At 39.9% G+C, this 26,759-nt stretch overlaps 1 protein-coding gene across 2 annotated transcripts in view; it reads left to right on the top strand.

Moving 5' to 3' along the window:
* The window catches only part of LOC122831816 (low-density lipoprotein receptor class A domain-containing protein 4-like), a 216,197-nt gene that overhangs the window by 51,969 nt on the left and 137,469 nt on the right, over positions 1 to 26,759 (top strand). Inside the window, exons 1-2 of one of the 2 annotated variants that reach the window (XM_044118309.1) lie at positions 17,517 to 17,593; positions 21,060 to 21,681. In XM_044118309.1, coding sequence (XP_043974244.1) covers positions 21,642 to 21,681 — 40 coding nt within the window. In that variant the 5' untranslated portion in view covers positions 17,517 to 17,593; positions 21,060 to 21,641. Of the gene's footprint in view, positions 1 to 17,516; positions 17,594 to 21,059; positions 21,682 to 26,759 lie in introns of those variants that run through there. The other variant, XM_044118308.1, reaches the window with a different exon arrangement.

The following is a 26,759-nucleotide window of genomic DNA, read 5'->3' as shown; positions in this document are numbered from 1 at the left end:
TCACACAAGGTGTTCGTGTGAAACTGCGGGTCACAGTAGGGTCAGATGAGCACACGTCTGAGACAGACAGGTGTTATAAATGGCAGACCTTCAGCTCACTGCTGTCTGCTGCTTCACCTTTATGCTGCAGTCTGCCTGTGGCTAAAACTTCACCTGTGGCTCTTCCATTCTTCAAACCAGCTGCCTTTCTATGTTTGACTGAAGTGTAAAAGTTAAGTTGAGAGTGTTAAGTAAACCTCAATCGGTAGAGCAGTTAATTAGGCATTTATACAACCTCGACATCAGCATGTCATTTTCAAAGAAGACCTGGCCAAGAAGTCACACCATTACATATCAGAAGTACAAGCTAAAAGTTGGAAAATAACTTTAAAATATAGAAAAAAAATTCAAGTTCAACATAATGTACAGGAGACTGTCAAAAGCAGGAAGAAGACTATGGCACAGGGCATTCTGGGTAAATACAAGCAAAACAAGCACACCAGCATTAGCGAGAGAAATTATTTACCGGTATTGTCCTTCATCAGCAATAGGAATGAAATCCTACAACCTCTAAAATCTGACACCAGTCCATTTTTTTGCGCTCAGTGTCTTCTTCTGGAGTTTTCATGTCTTCGTCTTGCCTCCTTCAGTGGTTCTTGGTGCAGCGCTACCACAGGCGAGGAGGGAAACAGGTTTTTCAAAGGGTTTTTGGATCATTTCACACAGTGTAGCATAAAAGAGAAGCATTAGTTGTCAAAACACCCTTAGAGACCAAAGAATTAAGTCTGTGTTTTTTTGGCTAGCAAGGCTGAAATGTGACGGCTTGTTCAACTTTTTTCTGTAATTATTTTCTCCTCAAAGCCAGAAAAATCTGTTGGGGAGAAACATAGTCAGATCAGCTTTGGATTGGAATTGGACCATTTTGGTACAATGAAGTTGAGAGTGATTAAAAAAAGTTGGATGTTGAATCACATATTCACATGGAGTAGTTAAACTTAGACTGACTGAATTCATCTCATTTGGTGCTTTGCATCCAAAGTAAAAGTTCTTGAGCCTAATTCTATGCTTTTTATAGCTCGACACGCATTTAACGGTGTAATTTTGTGTATTTGCTGCTGTCTCTTGGACAGGACTCTGTTGAAAAAGAGGGTTTTCAATCTCAATGGGTTTTTATCCTGGTTATATAAAGGTTGAATAAAATTGGATTAATCCTTCAAATTCTAAGAACAGGCCTCACTGAGGCAATGTTGATTTTTGCTCTTCATTTCTTCAGACATCACCTACCTAGGTCAGAAACCTCCTCCACCCCACAGATATAAAACAAGAAGCTTACATGTTTGTTTGCGAGACAGAGTGTGTGTGTGTGTGTGTGTGTGTGGGGGGGGGGGGGGGTGTCATGAAAGTTGTTGGGGAGAGGAAGAAGACACGGAGTTGTCTCGGCTATCGCTCTGCAAGACATTATTTTGGTCTGTTTTTCAATTTACAGTTAATGAGATTTTCAGCAGCCGTGCTCCATTCTGTTGTTGGTGTTTATCCCATCCGGCTTTCACAGCCTCATCTTTAATACCGCTGCACTACACCCTGTCTGAGCTGGATTTGTATGAATAGGACACACATAGGAAGCCTATGTGCGTCTCTTGTGAGTGTGGATGCACAGCGTATGTACAGGTTTCACGTTTTGTTGTGCAGCTGCAGGCTGTAAGGCAATTCTCCGTCTACCATTTCTGTTCTCCACTAGAAAACAATTGGTTTTATTTATCAGCCTATAAGAATGCCTGACCAGCAGCTTTCTTGCTATCGTCTGATGTGACCCTCTTACGGTAGTTTAAGCAATCAGACGACAGGCAACTATCATGTTGGTATCTGGGCTTCCTGGATTATATCCAGTGAAGCAAGGATTAGAACATCAGCTTACAAGATGGAGAAAATGACTGCAATCAAAAACTATGAATAACATTACCAGTCAAATGTGTGGTATCCGTGTTAAATATGGTAATTAGTTCATCAGATTAAATTCTGGTCTATGAGATGCAGCTTTAATCATTCACATGGAACTAAGTGCACATTTAAAGCACCTCATTATTCTGTTTATTAGAGAAATACATTCTATTTTCTTTTACAGAACATTCAAAAGAAGGATGATATGACTGAATATTAATATGATCATGTCCTTCCTTTTAAGACTTTGAGAACTGTAGTTGTGAAGCCCTGACGTCGTCAGTAGCGACAAGGTAGACGTATAGAGGTAATATGATGCCTTTTTGTCATTATTGTTGATAAGGTTGTTGACAAGCAAGAGACTTGTTCTAGGTACATAAATCTAGTTTATCAGAAATACTCATCTTTAAGTGTTTCTTAATCTGTACAATCAGTCAACCGAGTTTATTTGTATGACACATTTCAGCAACAAGGCCTTTTAAAGTGCTTTATATCATAAAAACACAAGAATAAAAATAAGAATTTTTATAGACGTTGTCAGTCTGGTAAAAACCAGCTTCTTGTTCTGCACTTTGCTTCGTCCAGAAGGTCTGGACCCTCGGCTGCTGAGAAATAATTGCTCGCTGGAGGCGTGGACTCAGTTGAAATTTGATAGGATTGGATCTGACTTTACCCCATCGCTAACGTTTAGCCGTGACATTGTAAACAACCATCACTCACTGCAAAGAGAGGAATGCAGAGCCGGATCACACCTTTGCCAGCAGTGAAACGTCTTAAACTTTCCTCTCGATCCGACTTTAACTGCTCAACATTTGGAGGCGTGGCCAACCCCGACTTCCTTCACTTCCTTCACTTCCTTCACTTTCTCGTCTGCCATTTCTAAAAATGGCGAAGCAAAAATGAACTCCCATTTGGCCAAGAGAAGTAGATCTGTTGCCCATATTTGTAGTGGGTAGATGTCGCTTTACGGGCATAACAGAAACAGACAGAAACTTGTAACAATAAAATGTAATTCATTGCATTAAGATTAGATTCTGTCATTAATTAAAATTAACCCGTCTTAGTTTGGGTCCTAATATTTTTTGCAAAATAAGCAGGAAAGTATAATATAAAGTATAGTTTAATACATTACCTGATTTATTTTTTTTTATAACAATGAACCATTTAGCTTAACTGATGTAGCTTATCTTTAGAGGATGGTAAAGATGACCCGATTGCAGTTTTCTGACCAATCGCCGATTACCAATCCTTAAAACTCTTAACCTGCCGATTCCGATTTCTTCCAATACTGACTTTTTTATCTGAAATGTTGTTAAATATAGCAAGAAAGTTGCTGAGTGGGTAACAGTCAAGTGATTATTGTTAACTGCAAACATGACCTGGTGGGAGGGTCTGTCAGTCAAACCTCTCTTAACGCAAGATCAGTGAATAAGATCAGCTTCCCATGTAAGGGAAGCCGATCACTGATCTCCCAAAATTAAGGAAATCAGGGCCAATAAATCGGCTGGCCTGTAAATCAGTGCACATCTAGAGAGTGGTGTTCCTAATGTTTCCAAAATGGGACAGATAGATTTTGGGTGATGTCAGATAACGCACCTATTTGAGCTGTGTGCACCATTAGGACCAGTGGGATATTGTTCTCAGCAGGGATCCCGTGTATTCCCGTGTGTTCAAACACTGGAACATCTATCCCTCATGCCCCGTTTCTTGTTTCGTATTATCTCTGAAAGCAGAAATAGCCTGAAAATAAGCGTCTAAACATCTACAGCTACATTCTGTGATGTCGTAGCTCCAAGCTATTCCAACTCCGAATGTAGCTGTCACTGTGGGAATTTCTCTGGGAAGGTAAACATTATCTCTAATAACACATCTCTGAACTTCTTGTTCAGGGCATATTGTGGCTGGGGGTGGTTGGGGTGTAATGACATTTTGTGGATATGTAACCGTGAATGTGTGTGAGCGTCTGTGCGGTGGAGGTTACATGTTTAAAGATTATGTTTGCTTGAGGTAAAGAAGCCATGTTTGTGAGCCATATGCTTTGGACTGCAGGGAGCAACCCGCGTGTTTGCGTGTGCTGCTGTGTGACTCTGTTAATGTAGCTTTCAGCTGTGGGTTCTGTTTGTATGGGGAAAACACACTGTGTCATGACTGGAGTCCTGAGACAGTAATGTGAACCAGAATGAGGCATCACATAGCATGTGAAACATGATTGACATCGTGTGATTTCGTCTTCTTGCCAGCAAGCAGTTTATACTTCATCTTCCTTTTTTTCCGCCCAACTTCTATTTTCTTTTCTGAATTCATCCTTTCTTTTTTTTTTAACACATCTGTCTGGCAAGGTGGCACACTGAAAGGTTGTCTGAGTGTCTGTGTAATGGACACAGAGACAGAAAAGAAAGGAGGAAAGAAGTGAAGAAAGGTGGGGAAAAGGATTAAAGGGAAAGAAGGAAATAGGAGTAGACGGAAGAAAGAGGCAAGTCAACAGCCTAGAAGTCTGCCTGTACACCTGCAGAAAGAGAGCGAACGAAACAGACGGCAACCACGGCAACAAGCAAATCATATAACAATTATAACATCATTGAAAAATACAAGTTAATGCAAGATGTATTTAGTATCAACCGTGCCTCAATGTAAAGTGTAACTGAAAACTGTCTAAATCTAAACAATGACTGAAAGATGGTGTTTATGGATTCAGCAGGAAATTAAGCGCATCTCTATGCATTCCATTGGCTTTAAAGGACCTGACAGGTCAGAAAATAAACGGCGAACCTATAACTCATGATTTTCCATGTTTTTCAACTTGAGCTTTTTCTTCAACTGTGTTCGAAAGCTTTTTTTATTTTGGTTTTACGAAAAGAACCCGACTCCAGAGTTTCAAATATAGAGCGCACGCTGTCTTGATTGCTTGTTGGCAGCCATAAGTTTCTCTCTTTCCCTTTTCCCCGCTCATAGTGCACATAACCTCTTAAAGCTTTAAAGATGACCAAGTAACCAAACAAAAGTTAGCCATGCCAACAATAACAAGCTAGGTTTTCTACTGCAGATTTCCTTCTTTGCGTAGTCTTTTGAAAACAGAAAAAGATGTTATTTTTAATTGTTTTTCATAATACTTGTTTGTGCTACCTAAGCTGAAGATGTCTCCTGAAGCTGCCTCAGCCTGATATGCTTCAGTGCTCTCAGTCTGTGTTGCTTCTTCCAATCTGTTCTGCTCTACTTTCTATCATAAAGTTTATCTCTCATGTGTCCTCTTCAAAGTCGCACTTTCGATAACCTTTACATCCACTCTGCAAACTTTAGGCACCTGTTGTGTGCTGCACCTTTTGTTACCAACCAAATAAATTCAAATGGATCTTCTCAGCTCACGTTTGTTTGGACCTGCTGCATTTTTTAAGAGGCAGAAGTTGAAATTTGGATGAAAATGGAGAATCATCTTGCTTTTTCATACCCATGTTAAATAACCAAAGCTGGTTATTTAACAGCCAACATCCATCCATCCCCAACATGGATGGATGGATGGATTATTTGGAATAACTATTCCAAACTTTTTTTTTTCTTTGCCAAAATTTTGCAAATAAGAAATAAAATAATTAAAATAACTTAGTCATTATTTTAGGAAGGTAACAATATATAGCTGAATATATCCATCCAAAAGCTGCATTCTTCAGCATCCAGAAATATCAATATGAAATCCTTTGTGAGAAGGGGGAGATAAATCCCACACATTTTACTTTACATTGTAGGAGAAAAAGTATTTTCTCACTTTTGGATTTCTGTTTTTTTCCACACTTAAATGTTTCAGTTCATAAATAACTTGCACTCATGGTTCCTTCAGTTTCAACAAAACATCTGGATCCTGAGGAATCAGACCCAACAAAAACTCCATTACACTGCTGTTTGATAATGTATAATGTATTTGCTTTTTGGAAAACTGGAACAGGGCTGGCTGGAGCAGGAGGTGCTCCTTCTAATCAGGTCCCTGTTTTAGGAACATACAACATTCAGAAAGTTTTCACAAACCAGTTATCCAAGTAGACTGCTTGAAAAAACAAACAAAAACAGCAAGTAAGCTGAGAGGCAGAAGTATCGGGGGGGGGGGGACATCTGTGCAATTAAGCTGCATGATAAGATTAGACAGCACACAAACACACACGCCCACACACACGTTTGTCTCACTGTCTTTACAGAGACTTTCCAGTGACTTCCATTCATTTCTGCTGCAGAACCCTAACCAAAACACAATTCACACCTTGGACCTAAACTTTACCCCAAACCCAAAAACAGCATTTCTTCTTTGGGAGCAGCGAGTCCCCACAATGTAATATGTGCCAAGAAAATGGTCCCCACAATGCATAAAATACAGAATCCCAACTCATTTGCTCTACATGTCAGATTGCTCTAAATGTCAGAAGAACAATACTTGATTACACATAACAACAATCTTGACTTTACAACAACACGCGTAAGAAAGAACCGACACACCTGTGAGTGATGAGCTTGCCAGCATTTTACATGAAAACACTTTTGAGGACGGAATGCGCAGGAGGCTGGAGAAGGAAAATCTTGAACAGAAACAGATTGTTCAATGTCTCCGACGTAAGATCGAGAGCTCCAAGCCTCGCGCAAGTGGTTGCAGGCGACCAGACCTGCAAGCACAGTATGACATACTGGAAAGTTGAAACAAAGCACTCCATGCGCAGCTCACGTCGGTACGTGCAGAGCTTGATGGGACAGAGCACAAATACGCGGAAACGAGAGATGCAATGCGGGTTTTTTGTAGTCATCCAACAATCGCTCAGGAGAAAAGTCCAGGAGCTTCTGGTAGACCTGAAGAAGGCACAGATGACAATGGATCAACAGTCTGGAGAGAGGGACGATATGTGGATTGAAGTGGACCATCTGAATAGCCAACATAAGAGAGCTAGTCATGAAATCCAGAACATTTGCTGGCAGAACATGGATTTGATGATTGGAAATGCTCTGCTTAGAGAAAGGCTGGGTGAACCAGAACAGGAGGAGAACCAGGAACCGCAATCAGTTCTGAGAAAACTCGGTAAGAGAGAAGGTACCATTTTAAAGACAATGTACCAGATGGGAACACTCAGATACTGGGAGCCACCATGGATCTTCTGATTCCTCTGGTTGGTCCAGTAAAACTGGTGCCTTGCTCTAACTGGTAGTTCTTGAATTGCTGGTTGTTCTTGAATTGCTGGTTGTTCTTGAGTTACTGGTTGTTCTTGAATTGCTGGTTGTTCTTCGTGAACAAGTCCACATGCTACAGCTCAGCCAGCTATCTCACCAGATCCTTTTCCCTGTGATTCCCCATCCTTCCACCTGTGATCAAGGTCTATTTGGGTGAAGAGAGGTACAGAGCTGTCCACGACCACTATCTGGTGGTGAGTTGGCTCCGGTGGTGCGGGAGGATGCCGGCCAGACCTGGCAGGCCCAAACGTTGATATTTTTGTAGTCCTTAGCCAAAAAAATCAACAACAAAAAAACACTAATCAAAAATAACAAAAACACTTTCGTCTTGCAATGTGAGAATTGGTATGCGTTATTAATTACCAACCGTCTTTAGAGATTAAAGGGGAAACAGCCTGTGGATTTTCTTTATGTGACACAGCTTTTGTAGATGAGATTTGTTAAATTGTTGCTTTGTGGGTTGTAGTTGGTTCTGTGAACGTCTTTGTTGAAAATGGGCCATTTTCCTGTGGGCAGGGAATGATGATGACTCCTAACTGAATGCAAATGCATGTTCACTGAGAAACCTTCAATTCAATCGGAAAACATATGACTCAGCATTTCTGTAATACAACACAATGTTTCTTCTTCACCTGCGATTCTGGATTTATATTTTGCAATTTGTGTGGTACTTAATGTCACTAAAATGTCTGTTAACCTTAAAGATTGTTGTCTTTTGAGCCTACTGGGACATATCGCTTCTGCTTCAGCCTTTTCCTTTTTAACTGGGTTTGGTGTAGCTCAGTTCCATGTCCTTAATTTGAGAAATAAAGGAAAAATTAAGAAGAAGGCAAACATGAGGCAGTTGAATGTTGACGACGTTGAACCACAGAACTCAGGAATCAAAACTTAACTCGAAGTTTGGCCAAGAAATAATGAACAGTGGATCAAACATGGCTACTTTGAAAAAAAACCCCAAACAAACATACATGGTGGTTTAATCCAGTGAGGTGGACAAACCTCGAACTGTTCAAATCTGAACCACATTTTCCCTGTAGAGGAGGTGTGGAAAAAGCATGGCTCTACGTGATGATGTTTTTTCCATGTAGCTGTAAATATGAAATGAAATCTCACATTTTGAACAGATTGTGTAAACACAAATTTTATTTGGTTGTAGGACCTGACACTGTTTTTCCTGTCAATAAAAGTAGATGTATGACTTAGTGTCCTCTCATTTGTTTTTTTGTAAAAATCAGATCCAGTAATCTTTTCCTCTAACAGTCATTCTTGAAATATACAAGAAAGAAAGGAAAGGAAGAAATACAAACATAAGGGGGAAGGAAAGGCAACATGGGTAAAAAAAAAAAATCATAAAAGTAAAATTTTTTCACACTCTTCTTTTTGCATGTCTGGAAAATTACCAACAATAATCAATTTGTTGATTATTGTTGGTAATAAGAAAAACAGAAACATTATAGTTCCTGTTTTTCTTTTTTCTTGTTTATTGAATCCTAACCTCCGTCTTTTATCGATGAACCAGTTTAAAAAGTTTTCCTCTCTGGATGTCAATCTCACCTGACATCATGTGCAGATCCTGGACTGGATGTTGTCCTCTGCTGGGTCGTAGTGGAACGCCGAGCCGGGATTGGTGCGCCACACCCGCAGGTCTACACACACACACGCACCCACACACACGCCCACCCACGCACGCAGACACACATTAGGCTAATACAGCTTTTAATGCATGATGAGTAATCAGGACTTATGCAATTGTGCGCCGCCACACAGACAGATTGTCTGACTGTCCGATGTGTAATCTTGTCTACAAGACGAGCAGAGTGAACCGGAATGAGGACAGTGATGTTTAACAGCATTCACCCTCGTTAATTATCATCTATTACCGTCTTCCACCATTCAGACCTACTTGACGGACCACAGACAGTCATCTCTAAAAGTTTTCCACAGACAAAATGTTGTGTTTCCGCTTCCACATTATTTTTATTTCTATTTTGGTGATTAATATTTTGTGAAGGGTCATTTCAATACCGGGGACTTCATTTATAGTTTTGGTTCTGTGTGGTTTTAATTTCCTTTTTTCTTGTTGTTTTTGATTGTCATATTTTATTTTTGGATATTTAAATGCAATGTAAGTAATGAGCCCTGCGACAGACTGGCGACCTGTCCAGGGTGACCCCGCCTCTCGCCTGAAACATTCGCTGGGGATAGGCACCAGCACCCCTCCTGACTCCACCAGGGACAGGAGTGTACAGAAAATGGATGGATGGAGGGACGTAAATAATGAATGTTTATTAGTTTTTGAGAGGATGAGCTTTCATTATTGTGTCATTATCAATATATTACTTGAAATGGGCTCAAAACAAAAATATTCTGATTAAACTGCATTCCTCATGGTGGCAGCATGCTGTAGGAGCTCTATTAGTTCTGATTTGTTCTTTTTGTTCATACTTTTCATTTTGTTTATTCTTTGTAACATTCATTCTTTCTGGACCAGGTGATGTGCTGATGGATAGATTTTTGATTTTACTTTTTTTTTTGTACTTTCAGATAGTTGCTAAAATGTGTTACCATGACAACAAGACACTGTTTTTACTAGGGTTGCACCAATACGCTTTTTTCACTTCCGATACCGATACAGATAACTGACGTCTAGCATCGGCCAATACCGACCAATACAGAAAATCAGCTCTGAACTGACTTAAAATGATTATACTTTTTAAACGCAGACATTTCTAAATGTACTAAGTTACCAATTTGACAACTTTGCTATTGGTTTAAATAAACTTTGCAAGCTTGGCAAGACATGTAAAAAATAACACAACCTCAATTTGTACAGTCAGTGTAATTGGGAGTATAACAACCAATGTAAAACATCAGATTCATTGGAAGACTGACTGCTACCGGAGACCTTTCCTGGCCACAGCATCATCATCCACCAATACTCTATGAACATACTTGGATGACATGAGTTATGAAAACATGTCATTGTTCTTTTGAATAATAATAGTATTTTTTTTAAAGTGAAATTAATTGAATTAATTTGAACTGAGCTGATTGCTGAAGCAAGTCGCTCTTAAGAGAATGTTTGGATTCCACCCTGTATTCATGGCTCTGGCCGCTGCTTATTGGTCAAAATGTCCTCAATCGTTTTAAGCTGCAACTGAACCTGTCACCTTGACTGACTGTCCAGAAATGTAATATACAGTAATCGACTGTAGTTTTCATGCATGTGAAGACATCATTATCAGAAGTAACTCTTCTGCACTTTTTTCCCCCTCATTTTTAAAATGATGACTATTGGCTGACCCCCCCAAAAAAAACTACAGCTAATCTTCTAATGGACAACAGGGCTTTCTTTGTGTGCAGCTCGATTATTAGAACCTTCAATCATTTGCAGCTTAATGAATGTTGTGTATTGAGTGGCAACAGGTCTCAGAGGAGGTACCTCTGTCACTGTCCTCTGTGCTGGTGAATCTGTTCCTCTTAGGGGGCGCATCTTGTAAACATGAACCACCAGAGTCAGCTGAAATGTCTCCTCCACTAGATCTCTATAGACGGTGACAGACACTCCTTCAGCTTCAACAGTCAACCATCAGTTTAATAAAATAAAATCAATTGGTGTGGAAGATTCAATAATGCCATTAAGATTCTTGAATCTTCAGTGTCTTCACCAACAGATGAACCCATGTCAGTCTGCTTCTAGGTGACTAATTGAAACCTAAAAAAAGCAATGATTTCAGTCAGATGTGCATCTTTTGTAGAAGTTAGAGTTCTAATTAGATTGATAGATTCATTTCAGCTGGACTGAAGTCTACTTATCTGGTCGTATTCAATATGTACAGCAGTTTTATAACAACTGAAGGTAACATATACTCTGTTTCTATGATCAGTTCTCTGATTTTACTTTTTATAGGTTCATGTTTGAGTTAAAGGGAACATTGTTCTTTTATTCTATGAACTACGGACACCATGTCTGAAATTTCAAGCAAAAATGTAGTATTTATTTGCAGAAAATAAGAAATGGTCAAATTAACAAAAAAGATGCAGCGCTTTCAGACCTCAAATCATGCAAAGAAAACAAGTTCATATTAACTTAGAGACAATGATGCTAATGTTTTAACTCTGAAATCAATATCTGGTGGAATAACCTTGAGGTTTTCAATGGGGCTCAGTGCAGTGGGCTTTAATTTTTTTTCAAAGCTGTATATGGAATTGAAAGATGTGACAGAGATGTCAAAGTTCCCACGACCTTTTTTAAACTCACTGCTGCTGTATAGCACAGCTTTGCAGGGTGACTTTTCTTCAGTCTCGTCCCTGTTGGTGTCTCCACCATCAACATTTGACATTTGGTCAAAAGTAATCAAATGTTCGTTAAAGTCTTAAAGCAACAGAGGAACTGTGTGTAGAAAAGCCAATACAGAAACAAAGACCTTTAGCTGATAGATTTAGGGGAAGGTCAGTGTATCCAAAGCAAGCAAAAGATTCAGCAGTTTAACTGTTTTATTATCACTCTCATTGTCCTTAGTCAGCTTCTTGTCTCATTGCCGTTTTATGGCAGCTCAGAGACTGAATGGGGAGATTAAGGTGTCATAACAGGCTGTTTCAAGTGGAGTGTCACCCCTAATGTCTGCCTACTGCTGGAGCAAATGAGCCATTAGCCCTGACCTATTTACCCTGCTTTCTGTTAAGACTTTGTCCCAAATGTCATTGGTATGTGACAGTCACTCCAAAAAAAACCCCCCAAAAAACGTGACATTAATATCCACCAAAAATCTGTTGCAGGAAGAGAGACGAGAAACAAACAGGAACCAAACCTTCTTTCAGGGACACATTTGTGACAGATTATTAGGGCCAGATTAAGAGCTTTTTTTAAATTTTGAGGATAAAGTTATAATATTATGACAAAATCATATTAGCAGAATAGAGACATGATATTACCAGAAGAAAAATCATAAAATTACTAGAGAGAAGTGGTTTCAATAAGAGCAAAGCTTCAATAGTTATAAAGATCTGAGGAGAGCAGCTTGTCCAGTTTGTGGGTCTTCATTTAAAACAGTACAATTGTTTTAAAGTTCTGATAATAATTTGATGCTGATGTGTTAAAAGTGAGTTAGTATGTCCTTCTTAGTAAAACCAGTAGCTTCACCACATGCTCAGCATTCCTCATTTTAATATTTTATTTTATAAAACTATTACTTCAATGCCACGACTTTATTCTGGTAATATTATGACTTTATCCTCGTATCATTATGACTCCTTTTTTTGTAATATTCCAACTATATTCTCATAATATCTTGACTTGTTTTTGTCCAAATTTATTCTTGTATTATTCCAACTTTGTATATTTTTATTTTATTCTCATATGATTATGAATTTTTTGGTATTATTACAATTTTAGTCAGAACCTTTAAGCAAACCATTCCATGTTTTTTTGCGGCACCAGCTTCTCACACACTTAGAGTTTCTCTTGGGATGTGAATCTCTCACTTCTCTCCTCCACAGTGAGAGGAGCTGGGATGTTTTGTTTTTTATTGCTCTTCTTATGTTCCTTTAACACTATAGAAATGGGTTAATTCGAGGTAGAATTTGATGATAGATGTAAAAAAAAAAAAAAAAAGAGAGGAAAACTTTATTTGTTCTCAACCATCTACATCAGGGGTCTCAAACTCCAGGCCTCGAGGGCCGCAGTCCTGCAGTTTTTAGATGTGCCACAGGTTCAAACCGCTGGAATAAAATGGCTTAATTACCTCCACCTTGTGTAGATCAGTTCTCCAGAGCCTTCATTATTCTATTCAGGTGTGGTGCAGCAGAGGCACATCTAAAAGTTGCAGGACTGCGGCCCTCGAGGACTGGAGTTTGACACCCCTGATCTACATCCATCTCAATTAAAGCTCATGAACTGAGATGGGATTTCTATCCTGTTTGCTACGTGTTCATTCTAACAACATGTAGCAGAAACTAAAGCTCCTTCTTCTGCATGTGAACGTGTGTCCGTGTAAGAGAAAATAAAATCATTTAAAAACAGACATGCATTTGTCTGATATCCAAACAGCAAGAATAACCCTGGATGTCCGTCATCCAGTGAGGCAGCTGAGCCTTCCCAGGTCTGACACCAACTTCCTGCTTGTCATTTGCCTGTCAGTGGGTTGTGTGTCAGTCTGTCCATCTTCTCAATGCTGGAGTTGATGCATGGCCAGATTAAACCCGTCAGACTCTGCTGGCAGTCAGCGACACTTTAAGGCAGATCAGTGTTAAGTCTTCCTTTCTTGTCTTGCTTTGCTTTTATGTTTGTACCTCATTTCTCTTCTTTGTGTTTATTCGCGAACTGATATTGATAAGTGGAGTCTAATCCACAGTGCCTTGAATAAAATGTTAATAGGTTTATCAAGTTAGAACCACAAACTTTGCTGTGTTTTATTTTGGCTTCATTCTATAGGTCAGGGGTCAGCGACCTTTATAACCATGAGATCCATTCTTGCCTTTGGTTCAGCAAAACAAAATCAGTTCAGAGCCACAAAAAACTACATGGAACAAAGTAGCTTAATTTAACAAAATCTGCAATAAGATGTGTTTTTAAGTTACCAAAAAAAACTATTCAATTTTTGTTTTGAGGTTTTAAAATTTCTTTTCATTTGATTCATTTGATTCACTCAATCATCAATATGAATAGTTCATGTAGTAACAAAAAAAATAAAAAGTGACTTAAAAGGAGCAGAAAGAAGTGTAAATTTATATCTGCCTCCTAAAATAAAGACAAATCAGGAAACACTTTATTTGAAGAGGTGTGCATAAGATTGACATGACGCTGTCATAAACATGACATAACTCCTGTAATAATAATACAGTCTTCATGAACGGTTTTGACTGCTGTCAGGAAGTGTCATCCAGTAAATAATGACACTTTTAATGCAAAGTTGTACAAAAACTTGGATCAAAAATGTCGTTATTTATCGAATAATGCAAAGTTGGACATTTTAATAGCCTTACCAAAAATCATCATCAACGTTGCATGTATTTTTTTTAAAACGGAAAATTATGATAAATAAGTACCGGTACATACTTTGCAACCAAAAAAGAATATTTCTTACAGTTGGTGTTATTTTTTCTGGGAAGTTTTTGCATATATTGCTCATTACCTCTACATCATACAACTCTAATTCGTTTTTGACCTCAGTGGTTGGACATTGGACACAGTGGACTTTAGTCCGTCCACTGTGTCCAATGTGGGTCTGGAGCCGCCGGTTGCAGACCCCTGCTATACAATTAAAGAAATAACATATGCATGGTTTTCAATTCTTTAATTACAAATAAACGTATCAACAGTGTGGAGTCCATCATCTGAATTCAGCATCCTTTAATCCCTCTGAATGAAACATAGAGCAATCATAAACGGAGTCTGCCTGTGTGTTAAAGCACTGTTGGATTATAAAATACATCCCAGGCTCCTAACAGTTCACAGAGCTCTGTTCAATCCATTATCCAAAAATGGAATGAGTTGCAAACCTACCAAGGCGTAGCCATTCACTTTAACTCACAGGCCGGACATGGAAGGCTTTAATCAGAGGAGTAGCCAAGAAGTCCTTGGTAGAAGCTGCACAGACCGAATGGGAAGAATCTATAAGTCATTCTCTAGGTCAGATTTGTGCTGAGCATAAATCTGGCCTGTGACAAGAAGGGCGATACGTTAGAGAGAAAGCTTTAAGAATTCCCATTCGCGGTTCACTACAAGCCATCTATGTGGCACTGCACACCTGTGGAAGACAGCGCTGTGATCACACGAGGCAAAAAAAAGACGTCTTTAGACAATATCCAAAGTTATCTGTTTCTAAAAACTAACTGCATATTACACTCAACACATCTGTGAAACACCGCAATGGCAGCATCATGATGTGGGGATGTTTTTCTTTAGCAGGAGCAGACATGGCGCCCAGAGTTAATGGGGAGCTTGGTTGGAGCTGAACACAGAGCAACCCTGGGAAAACACTGGGACGTTGTGTTAGTTGTGCAGATAAAAATTCATCCATTGTTTCATTCTTAATTAAAAATGAAACACAAAAATCAATCCCTCATTTCATTTTTAACTTGACAGGTGTTTGGCCCACGAGTTAAAAAATTTTGGCACCACTGTTTTACAAAGTAGTGATTTGTGCAGCCTGCATATTTTGCACTTTTCAGATTTTTATTTCTAAAAGAAAAAAGTATGTACTATAGTGTGTTTTTTACTATTGTGTATAAAAATTCTTATAAAAAGGATTTCAGGTTTGTGACAAAGGTTTTGCAAACTGCCACACTGTAATCCTGTTATATCAGCAGAAATTAACACTTCTGGACCTTAGTAAGTTCAAATCTCTTTTCTCCTCCTCTGTTGCAGCAAAGCTGTAACTCTCTTCACCGACCTAATTTGCTTTCTTTGTTATGAAATCAAATTCTCAGCATGCCTGGATGTTTCAGTGCAGCAGATGTGAGTGGCTGCAGGTTGAATGCTGCGTTCCTCGGTCTGTTTCTGTCCGTCTGACTGCCGTCTCGCTGATTAGTCCGTATCCTCGCATGACCCCGGCGGTTTGCAAAGCGCCACGCAACGTCACCGAATGTTCCAGAGCCTCACAAGTGTCATCCAGTATGAATAACACTCTGGTGAAAGCTTTCCTCTTTACCCACTTTAAGCAGGTGAAAGGTCACACTTAGCATAACGCTGGTTGAAGCTGGTAAACATTGAGTCTTCAGTGTAAGAACACTTGATTAGAGGGTTTCTGCTGTGTGTGCTGTTGGCTTTGTTTTGTCAGAGCAGCCTCTTGAGGCCACTGTTGAATTGTTGGAGTTCGTGTAATAACACCAAACAGGAACACAAACATAATGCCGTCTATTCCTGGGAATTTTTTTTAAAGCCTTCCCGCACCTGTCTTTAAGAGCGGACCCTCAGAGGTTTATTTGGGGGGGGGGGAAACAACCTTTTTGAGTGTGTGTTCAGAGAGTCTGGACAACATCAGCAGGAACCAGCACAGTCACAAAGGCATTCAGAACCACAGCAGAAATTACTTTATTGGCGACTTGTAAAAAAAGAAAGCAAGTAGAGAGAGGCACCTTAGTTCATCTGGCAAAGGTTTTCATAAAACTGGAGCTCTAATGGAAAAATGGTCACAAAATTGTGACCTGGAAATCCTAACTGGATCTCCATCTTCTGGAGATCAGATAAGAGGGAGAGGTACTTTCAAAACAAGAACCTTTAAGGTGATGAATTTAAAATGAGATGAATTCAAAATCCAAATGATGATGGTGTGTTTGGATGTTTAGAATGGCGTTAAGTCCAGCCGCTGTACTTTGGCTTCCCAGGCCCAGTATTTTAGAAATGCTCTATAAGTTCTGAGTGAATAATTTGGAGTTACGTTCCACAGAAAAATCCTCGAATCGGTAACACTGAACTGCAACCAAATATAAGTGACTGACCTTATAGTTCCTGGGATTAGTAGGAATCATCAACATGTGTAATTAATGGTCAGTCAAGTAAAAGTGTGAATGTACCTTATATTCTTGGGTGCGCCGACTGAGAGACAGCATGCTAGAACAGGAACACAAGGGATCCTAGTTTGATCCCTGTGGTTTCCTACAGGTTAGGTGACCCATCAAGTTGTTGTTTCATGAGTGACAGACCATTTGCCACTTCTCCAGAATCCACATATGAAAATAGCAGTAATTTTCAAATTCTAGCTCTACTTAGTGTAACAAGAGGAAACACTGTCTTCACTGAAGATTGAGTCACCGTGTCAGGCAAGATGCTAATGGATATTGAAACTAATGGCTCCTCTTACTTCCTAATAACCTTTAATGATTGTCTAACCATTTAGGGCCACTCAAAGACAAAAGTGATACACCCTGTTCTGATGGAGCAGAACAATGTGAATTCCACACCATTGGTCTCACATGCACCGTTCTAAAAGGAGCAAATAAATAGCAACCTACACACTTCAAGATTTCATTCTGATAACACAGCAGGTGTTGTTCTTCGTTTTCTTTATTCACCCCTATGCTCTTTTTTTCAGACTTATCTATATTTTTCTTTAGGTTGAAATCCCCATAGAGCTCCTTATAGCACTCTCACGGATTTTGCTCTGTAGTTCACCTCAATAGTTTCTCCTGTACACTTTAACACAAAGTACATCCTGCAGCAAACTTTGGAATTTATGTTGGTTCTTTTTCAACAAACCGGGAGCTTTTTTTTAATCTGGAATACCTCAGTAGTGTCAGATTTTGACATTTTACAGTTGGACACAGTTTGAGATGAGACTGGAGACCAAGTGTTGTCCTCAAATGACCAGAAAGCAAATATGCACTTGGAACCCTGCTTTCTCAGCCAGCCTTGACAACAAGTTGTCCTCAGATGACACGGCACACGGACAGACAGCCAACAGTTTAGAAAGTAGTTGTAGTAATAGTTTTTCTCTCCACGCTCTGGCTGGGTCACATTGGCATTTCTTCCATAAAGGTAGGAAAAACTCTTGTCCATCTGATAAGCTGTTTAATGACTTTACACTGTTTTGCCTCTATATATGTTATTGGTCTATAAATAATTAGTTAGAAATTGGTCCTACTTTAGAGTTTGTGGACTCATGAATTGACAATGTGGTGTTTTAACTTCTCCAGAACAGTACAAATTTTGACTACAAAATTTGAATTTGCACAATTTGTGTTTTTTTTTAACCCTCTCAGCTTGTAGTTGGTTCTGATTCCTTTCATGTGAATGTAGGAGAATCACATTTGGAGCGTAAAAGAAAGAGCTGATATTTTTTATACTGATTCAGGGTTGATCCATGGCCCATTTCTGTTGGAGGGCCAGGAGATTACATCACATGATTAAATAATAATCATAAGAATTTGAAACAAAAAAGATCGACTTTTATTTCATCAAATAAATGTGAACATTTTACAGTTTTCAGTGTAGATTTAGGCTTCCCGAGCTTATAGTTTTACAGTGCCTTGCAAAAGTGTTTCTAAACCTTTGAACGCTCTACTTTAAAAAAACACAAAGTTATTGTACCTGAAATGAACTGAAACTCCATCTGTTATCTGAAATATCAGATGTTTTATAAAACTCACTAAAACATACTAAAGTTATTGACATAATGTCCTTAGTTTTTGTGTTTCTGAATCAATTTATTAACCTTTCAAAATGATTTAAAATTGATTTTTTTTGTTGGTTTTCCTCCTCAAGCAGTTTACGTCAACTGTTGGCAAATTATGATTCTCCACATTCATCCTGGCAACTCTTACACCAGTCCACAAAATGGCGGCAGCAAAAGTTGGACATTTCCAGTTGGTTGTTCAACAATAACTTTTTTTTAATGTTATCTTCTGTTGAATATCCATTACCCAATGGATGTATATATAATAGTACAATGCTTTGATATTTTTGAATTCTGCACCTTAAAATTAACCAAAGTATGAAAAAACTGTAACTACTACTATAAGTAATAAAATCTAAACTAAAACTAAGCAGTATTTAACTAACTAAGGATAACTAGCAAACATAGAACACTCTAAAAACTAATTAAAACAAACTGAATTAGACAAACAAAAGGCCACAGGTTGAATTGAGTTGGCCTGGTGACCTTTGCCACATGTCTTCCATCTCTCTCATTACCCTACTTTCCTGTCATAGCACTTTCAAATAAAGGCCACTAAAGCAAAAAAAAAATAAATAAAAAAATAAAAACATTACACAGTCAATGGTTGATGGTATTAAAATGAAATGAAAGTTATTGGGAACGACAGCAACTCAACCAAGATGTGGTAATGTAAATGTAAAAATAATAGGGGCGTCATTGGACGTTGTGAGGGATAAACAACAGAGGTCACTAACTTTCTGAAGAATCAACAGCTACGGACTTCCAAACTTGCCCTTGCCTTAATGTTAACTCAAGAACTGTTCCTTGAACGCATCGTGTGATGGGTTTCACTTGCTATGCAGTTGCATCCACACCATATTCCCCAAGTGGAATTCAAAGTGTTGCATGCTATTGTGCAAATCATGTTGCAATTACAATCTAGAGCAGCAGAGATGTGTTCTGCGGAGTGATAAATTGTGTTTCTCTGTCAGGCAGTCAAATGGACGCTTGCCAGGAGAACGTCTCTTGACTGCCTGCACAGTACAGGACATTTTGGACTATTTCACTCTCTCAACGTTGTGGGAACCGGTACACAAAGTAATATCCTCAAACACATGAGTGAGCAAATCTGATACAGAGGAGCTAGGCTGGTTTGACCTCAACCTGATAGAAGACCTTTAAGATTACTTTGCGGCAGACATTCAGCCAGGCCTCAGTCTCTCACCTCACAAATGTCCATGTGGTGGAATGATGATATAAAATGTTGTGGAAAGCACCATGTTAAACCCTGTGGATTAAGAATGAGATAGCACTCAAGATCAGCTACATTATTTCTGTTCACTCATCAACTCCCATCAGTTTGCCCAAAGAATGAAAGTGTCAATCTCTGTCTGATGTATTCAGAGCATTTCAACATGTTTGCTGTGTCCTTAAATGACCTGTGGCAAATTGGACTTTTTTTTATGGCTTTTCTTCAGCAGTGGCTTGATTGGTGCTGCTTTTCCATGAAGGCCAGATCGGTCCACTTAGTTATGGATCCTCTGATTGGCTAAAAACAAGAAGAAACATTTCAGAGTAAAACATAGGAAAAGTCATATTGATCTACTGTGGTTCGTTCTTGTTGTTTGACATCGCAACATGTTGGATCCTGACTTGGTTTAAGCCAAAAGAAGACTGAGACGAGTCACACCGTGTGTGTGGTACATCACAAACTCAATTTTCTTCCACAGCACTTCGGTCCTCACTTCCTCTATTCCAAACTATTGTGCATCTGCTTACTGTAATGACGCCCGATAAGAACCAGCAAACAAAGCTGAGATAAGACTGACATCCACTGAGCCTTTCCAAAACTCAGACAGGGCGTATGTTTGTTTATCCGTCTGTCTGCTTTTTTTTTATTCCTCCCCTCTTTGACTTGTTCCATATCATTCCTTGCCTTGAACTTGTTTTTTTAGACTGTTTTTTCTTATCTGGTGTTTGATTTCTTTATGCTTTTATGCGTCTGCCTCGTCTGTTCTTTGATATTTTTTTGTATGTTTCTTTTCTTTTCCTTTCCTTTCCTAGTTGCTTCATTTTATGTGGGTTGTCTCTGTCTTTCATGTTTTCACACAGGCTTTCCTCCCTCTGTGATTCCTCCCCCCGTCACACTCCATCCCTGTGTGATGCATCTCCCTCGTACCCTCATTTTTATGTCTCAATAACAAGGAAAAGTAGTTTTCTCCTACTTCACAAACAGCTTCACCTCCTCCCCCTCTTTTCCTGTCCTCATCTCCCCCCCCCCTCTCTTTCTTTTGGAATTTATTTCTTTCCCAGTCACACAAAAACCGCACTTGGTACTTTTGAAATGGAAATAAAGTTTTGTTGTTTCCTCAGCTGTAGCCTCCTCCAGCCCTGTTTATCAGGCAGACTTCAAAGTGGCATGCTGACATGTGGCGCTATCTCTCCGCCGCTCTGTGAAACAGGGTCACAGGCGGCGCTTGGCTCTCCAAAAAAAGAAAAACTTTTCCCTTTCATGTGAGAGCCTGGTGTGTGAGAGGAACCAAAGGGGGTCCATGCCAGCCCGCCGCCCGCGATCCCAGCTCAGATGATTGGTGGGCTGAGATTGGCGATCCCAGCCCACCAATCGTCCACCGCTGCGCGCATCTGCCTGTGTGTTTGTGTTTGTGCGTGGGAGTTAGTGGGAGTTAGTGGAGGTGTGTGCTCTCTCAGCTTGGTCCTGCAGGCTAGCGGTTAGCCCTGCCCGTGTTCTGCTGTGGTCCACCTAACCCACCTGTTGTTTCTGGTATCTCATGAATTTCTTAACCGAGTTCCCTCCCTCTGTCTGTGTTTTTCCTCTCCTCTCCCCAGCTGTGGAGCCAACCTGAGAGTGGCAGAGGAGTTGCTGATGAATTTTGGATGGGACGTTTGTGGGAGGAGGAAAACAAAACCAGGAAGCAAAAGATCAAAACGAATCAGAGGGGACGGCAATAACAGCCGCTTATGAAAGACAACTCTGATTCGCGCCTGGGCCGCATCCTTCATCCTCTCACCGTGCCACAAAATCCCCATCAATCTCTGTCACAATCCGTCCTCTTCTCCTGTGCGCCATCCCTTTATTCTCCCCTCCTTCAGAACATAGCTGAACCCCCTTCTACAGACCAGTGATCATTGCAGCAGAAAAAAAAAAAAAAGAACAAGGGGTGACGAGACAAGCTGTCACTAAGCACAGGAGGGACCCTGACTCGCTGCCGGGTGTGAGAAAACAGCTGCCTCTCGCTTGAGCACATGGGCTGTTAATGAACAGAGATGGCGGTGAGACTGGCCGGTGCCACCCTGTCCTCTCGACCACCCTCCCGACCTCCGACGGCCTCTGCCCGGACAGGTTAAGGTTGGTCCATCGGCATCCATCGCAGCATCCGCAGCAGCTGGCTGAGCGTGGGAAGGAGCAGTATGCAGGAAACTGACCTACCAGCTACAAATGCCTTCAAAGGTAAAAGCCGACAATGAGCACAACTGTGTGTCCCTTACTGTGTGTGTTTGTTGTGTATCAAGCTGTGTCTCCTTATAAGAAAATCTCACATTCAAACTGCACCAGGGTTCCCCTCAAGCAAACCGAGACCTTGGGTTTGGTCTGCGTCAGAGTTCAATTATGCATCCACAACGAACCGCACTAGACAAACCAACTAGTTTGATTAAAGCCCACCAAACAAACAAACAAGGCTGGCATGAATGCACCGTTATGAACCAATATTGATCAGTGGACAGAAGCGATAAACTTTTTACTAGTGTGATGTTTGCATGCTTATAAAGAAATATACTGGATTGGAGTTGATGTTGCTTTACTAGTCAAGTCATACAAAATGCTTCTGTTACAACAATACATGGTTACAATCCGTCTCTGGATGTCATCTGTTCTCTACCACACTTGCATCTTTTCTCTGCTGCGTTCACTGACAGTCTGTAACATAACTGTATAAGCACTGCTGTATACATTACAACTAGTATCAGACCAAATTGCCCCTTTGCCTCCAGAATTGCCTTGATTCTTCATATTATAGATCCCACAAGGTGCCATTAACATTCCTCAGAGATACTTGTGAGCTGCACATCCACAATGCAGTTTCAGAGCAAACTCTGGCAAGACTCATCCAACCGAGTCACATTTTTCAAATTATTATTGCCATCTTATGGTAAGCATCTGTGAATTGTAGCCTTGGTTTCTCTCTCTTTGCTGTGTGGAGTGTCACCTGATGTGATCTTTGGCTTCAGTAGCAGCTTCAATGTTCCACAAGGACCCTTTATATATGACACACCTAATACTTTGGTTGTAGCTGGTGTTTATTTGAACTACTGCTGAACCTCCTCTGACGTCAATAAATCACTTTTATCCACACAATTGTTCCTCACTGAGTAACTTCTGTTTCTGGATCTATAGCCTGTAAATCTTACATGGTTGTGTGAAAATCCCAGCGTTTCCTGAAATATTCAGACCTACTAGTCTGTCTCCAACAAACCTTAAATCTCCTTTATTTTCCATTGTGGTTCTTTGAACTCCAGCAGGCCGCCGTCACCGGATGCCTGAAAGCATTTAGTTGCTGATTTGCAGTTTGAGTAATTAAGTCTTTAAACAAGCGTAGCCCCTAAATTGTGAAACAGGTGTACAACGTTCTCCTTTTCGCTCTAATGTGAGGAAATAAATATCATTTAACATTTAACCTATTTTTGGTTAAAAAAAAAAAACAGGTAATTTTTATTTTGTCAGGGGTAAAAAATCTTTTTGATTTAATACATTTGTTTAAATATTGTTCTTAAACAATGTACAAGACGAGTGTTAAAAATGAAGATACAGTTTCCAGCAAGCACCTGGCTGATTAAAGAACAGAAACAGATAAATGTTTTATGATTGTGACAGAGTGATTGTGATTTGAAATAGTTGAGATTAGAGTTATCCAAAGGATGGAAGCAAAAGTCCAAATTGCATATAAATACAGTTCCTTCTGGATCATATCATATACAAATTCTGTTCAACCCACCCAGATTTTCTAGAGAGATCTTACTTTCAGAGAGACATAATTTGGACTACATACTTAGTTATAAATATGTCTTCTGATCTCTTGCAGGAGACAACATTCCTGTGTTTGCTTGTACTATGTTTGTAAGCCAGTTTTAAACCCCCTGGAGTACTGAATGTCCATGGCCTTGTTTTCTGTAGCTATTTCAGGCCATTGTTTTGTCTTGGCCCTGATGTATTTGATGAAAACCATTTTTTCAGCCAGTGTTTCTTGTCCAAATTCAGTCAAAGGTAAGTTGTTAAAGGCTGGCCTTGTCAGTCAATCTTTAGCCAGTTTGGTGTGCTCCAAACTCAGCCTTAGCGAAGCCTAACGACTTTTCTTTCAATTTCTAAATCAATTCATGTTTTCGTGTGGAAGCCTGTTGAATAAATGAAATGGTTTTTGTACCTTTGTACTGTCAAAACACGTCGAGGACATCGCCAGAGGGGAAGAGTGGCATTATCGGTCAGAAGCAGTATAAAAGCATTTTCAGGATTATGCCACCATAAGTCAAAATTGTGTTCAAATTGGACTGACTTTCTTTACAGTTTTGTTAGCGAGAGTCTAAGAAATGTAAAACAGATCCTAACAGAAATAAGCCAGTATGGGTTTTTTATGTACACTCCTTTTTATGTCTGTGACAGTGTTTCAAAGAGTTCATGGTTTCATCTTTGTGTTAGCATAACTATCTGACAAGGTAAGTCAAATCCAGTCAAAAGTGTCTGTTACATGTCCTCAACCACATGAATTCAGCTTGTTAACAGCATTAAGATATATAAAGTAATCAGTAAGACTGTTTTCAGGTATGTCTTGTAAAGTTATGCGAAAAATAAAGTACACCCCTTGACTTGAAGTAGTCTCTACCCACATTTTATGAAAATCTGGCCTTGCTATGTTTTTCACCTTTGCTTCAGTTCATTGAGGTTTGTTCATCGTTTCACTTAGACAGAGGTTCCCAACTAAACCACTGCAACATTTTGATTATTCTCCTTTCTAGCCATTCTGTGGTAGACTTACTACATTTTTTGAGGATCATAATTTCTGTTTCATGACTCAGTTTGTTATGAGGATGTCTGATGAAGAAACGGTCTGAAATCTGACTCTAGAATGCTTTGTTATACAGAGGAGTTTATGTTGACTGAATGATTACAAGGTGAGCCCAAATCAGAATTCCTCTTCTACACTCCTTTGCATTGAGTTGAAGTGTTTCCGACTAGATTCTCTGATTGGTATTGTGTAAACATGTTGTTGTGGATATTCAATAAACATGGTCTTCTATCAGAAGAACATTGTTCCAGAGGTGATCAAGTTCATTCAGATGCAACTTTGTCAATTTAAGTTGTAACGTTGTATTCTTTGGAGCATCAACCGTCTTTATCCTGGTAACTTTCCCCAGCAAACCTCACTAGCATTTTAACTGGAAATGCCTTTTCACTTGAACTCCATCTGTGATTCATGGAGCCCAAGAAACCCGGAGAACCTTTGACTGTTTATCAAACACCATGAGGTTAATTAGGAGCCATTAACATTCTATATTGATAAAAAGTGTGAAAAAATAACCTGCCAGCTAGCTGTCCCCTGGATCTCGCTCCATAAAAATCTGGAGAGGATTCTTTTCAAATGTAGCAGTCCTCCGTCAAACAGCTGCTTGAACTAACAGCTCGGACCTCTGGTGTTAATACACCTCCTCAAAATGCCCCCCGTGAGGGTGAGGGATGACATTTTAAACATCACACTCTCATAATGCCTCGCAGTACAGATTCTTTAACTGCTTCCACAAAGTTCACGTTCTGCCGTTATACCTTTGATCGCCGAGTCCCTCTGGGGTGTTTCCACTGGCAATGTTAACCAGAACACACCAGGGACAGGGTCACCATTTACCGCTCATTTGTCAAAGCAAGCTGACTCTCACCTCAAGTGGGTTGGATGGCCCACAGATGGCTCTGTGGACATGGAACGACTTACAGAACTTTTACTCTCGAGAAGATGATTCATCAAGACAGAAACTCCCAGTCTGGAGACCTAAAGAAGCCAACGCCGGTGGCCCCACTGACTCACAGCTCAGGCTGTTCCTCTCTGGTCCACCCTGTGAGTTCACAGAAAGACCAGTTGGAATGGTGTGGGTAAATGTTTCAACTCATGTGCCAGCTTCGAATCTTCGCTAGTTTTGTCGGAAGATATGCGCACGCTTCCTGCTGTTGTTGTTATTAGAGTAGTAAACTGCTGCATCTGTGGAGAAATCCCTCATGAGCCTGGCTTTCTCACTACTCTCAAATCACTCGTATTACATAATTCATCAGCTGTGTGTATGAGCGTGCGCGTGTGTGTTTGGGTTTGCTCAGGTCAGTCTCCGCTGCAGCCCTGAGAGGGAGGGAAGGGGAATGAAGTCATCGAGCGATAGTAAACAAACCGTTCAGATGTAGGCAGACGTCAGTGGTCGATAGCTGCAAGGCTAATGCAAGGTTCTGTTTACTTTTCAGGGTTCATGTTGGGTAAAATGTTGTGTTTCACACACACTCACTATCTGAACTTACATGCATCCCTGCATTGGTCTGTATGCATCTATCAATGCAACAAGTTCCACTGTGAGCTTTGTTTTAAAGGAGGGAAGAGTGATTTGGTACCCCAGTGGCTCCTGAGTGGAAAATAATATTTTCCTTCTGTCACTTTTTTTTTAACCTCTCTTGACTTTGCTTCTATTACCTCACCTCTGTGTTGACCACATTCCTAATCACTCAGTGTTCCTGTTTGATGCCTCACTTTATCACCTGACCTTAAAATTATGCTTATTCTTTTTTGAGGTGTAAATAAACCTAGATTTTCATTTATTTTTTATCTATTTCTGTTTGTTCCAAAACGCAATTGCAGACGAGCTTGAAATGACTTTCAGTTCTGTCAAATTTCTGTTTCATTTTCTTTTATTTACAGTGAATGTCATAAATTAGCTCATCAGTTGTGAATGTTGTCCTGTCTTGCCGTCTATACTTTCCAAGATTTGGCCACATGAAAGTTATTCCTACTTTTGCTTTGCTTTAATATAAAATGTTGATGATTCAGTTACCAGCCTGGGATCCTTGTGCATGGAGTCACACCATCTCCAGGCGGGTATGCTGGTTTTCTCCATGTACTGCCTCTCCCTCCCATGGCATCCGAGTATCTATGTTAGAGAATTTGGTTCCTCTAACTTGCCCTTCTGAAAGTGTGTGTGTGTTTTAGTATTTCTCACCTTGTAAGGCCCATTTTCCCAACAAATCCTACCGATGTGAGGACCTACTGCTCCTTATGGGGGCAGCTATAAGCCACACCCTTTTGATTCTGTCATCCCAGCTACATGATGTGAAGACTCACAAGACCTAAGACCTCAGGAGTTTATCTTGTATAAAGTAAAAAGTCAAAGTGATCCATAATGGGGTTTTGTGGTGTGAGAGGGGCTGCTGTTTTTGACAGTAATTAAATAAATAAGCATATTCATAATGTTTGAAATGCCGTAGACTCACTTTTTTTCCCTCAGTGCACT

The sequence above is a fragment of the Gambusia affinis genome, linkage group LG05, assembly GCF_019740435.1.
Source record: "Gambusia affinis linkage group LG05, SWU_Gaff_1.0, whole genome shotgun sequence".
In the NCBI taxonomy this organism is placed as follows: domain Eukaryota; kingdom Metazoa; phylum Chordata; class Actinopteri; order Cyprinodontiformes; family Poeciliidae; genus Gambusia; species Gambusia affinis.
This window is presented reverse-complemented; position numbering and strand designations above follow the sequence as displayed.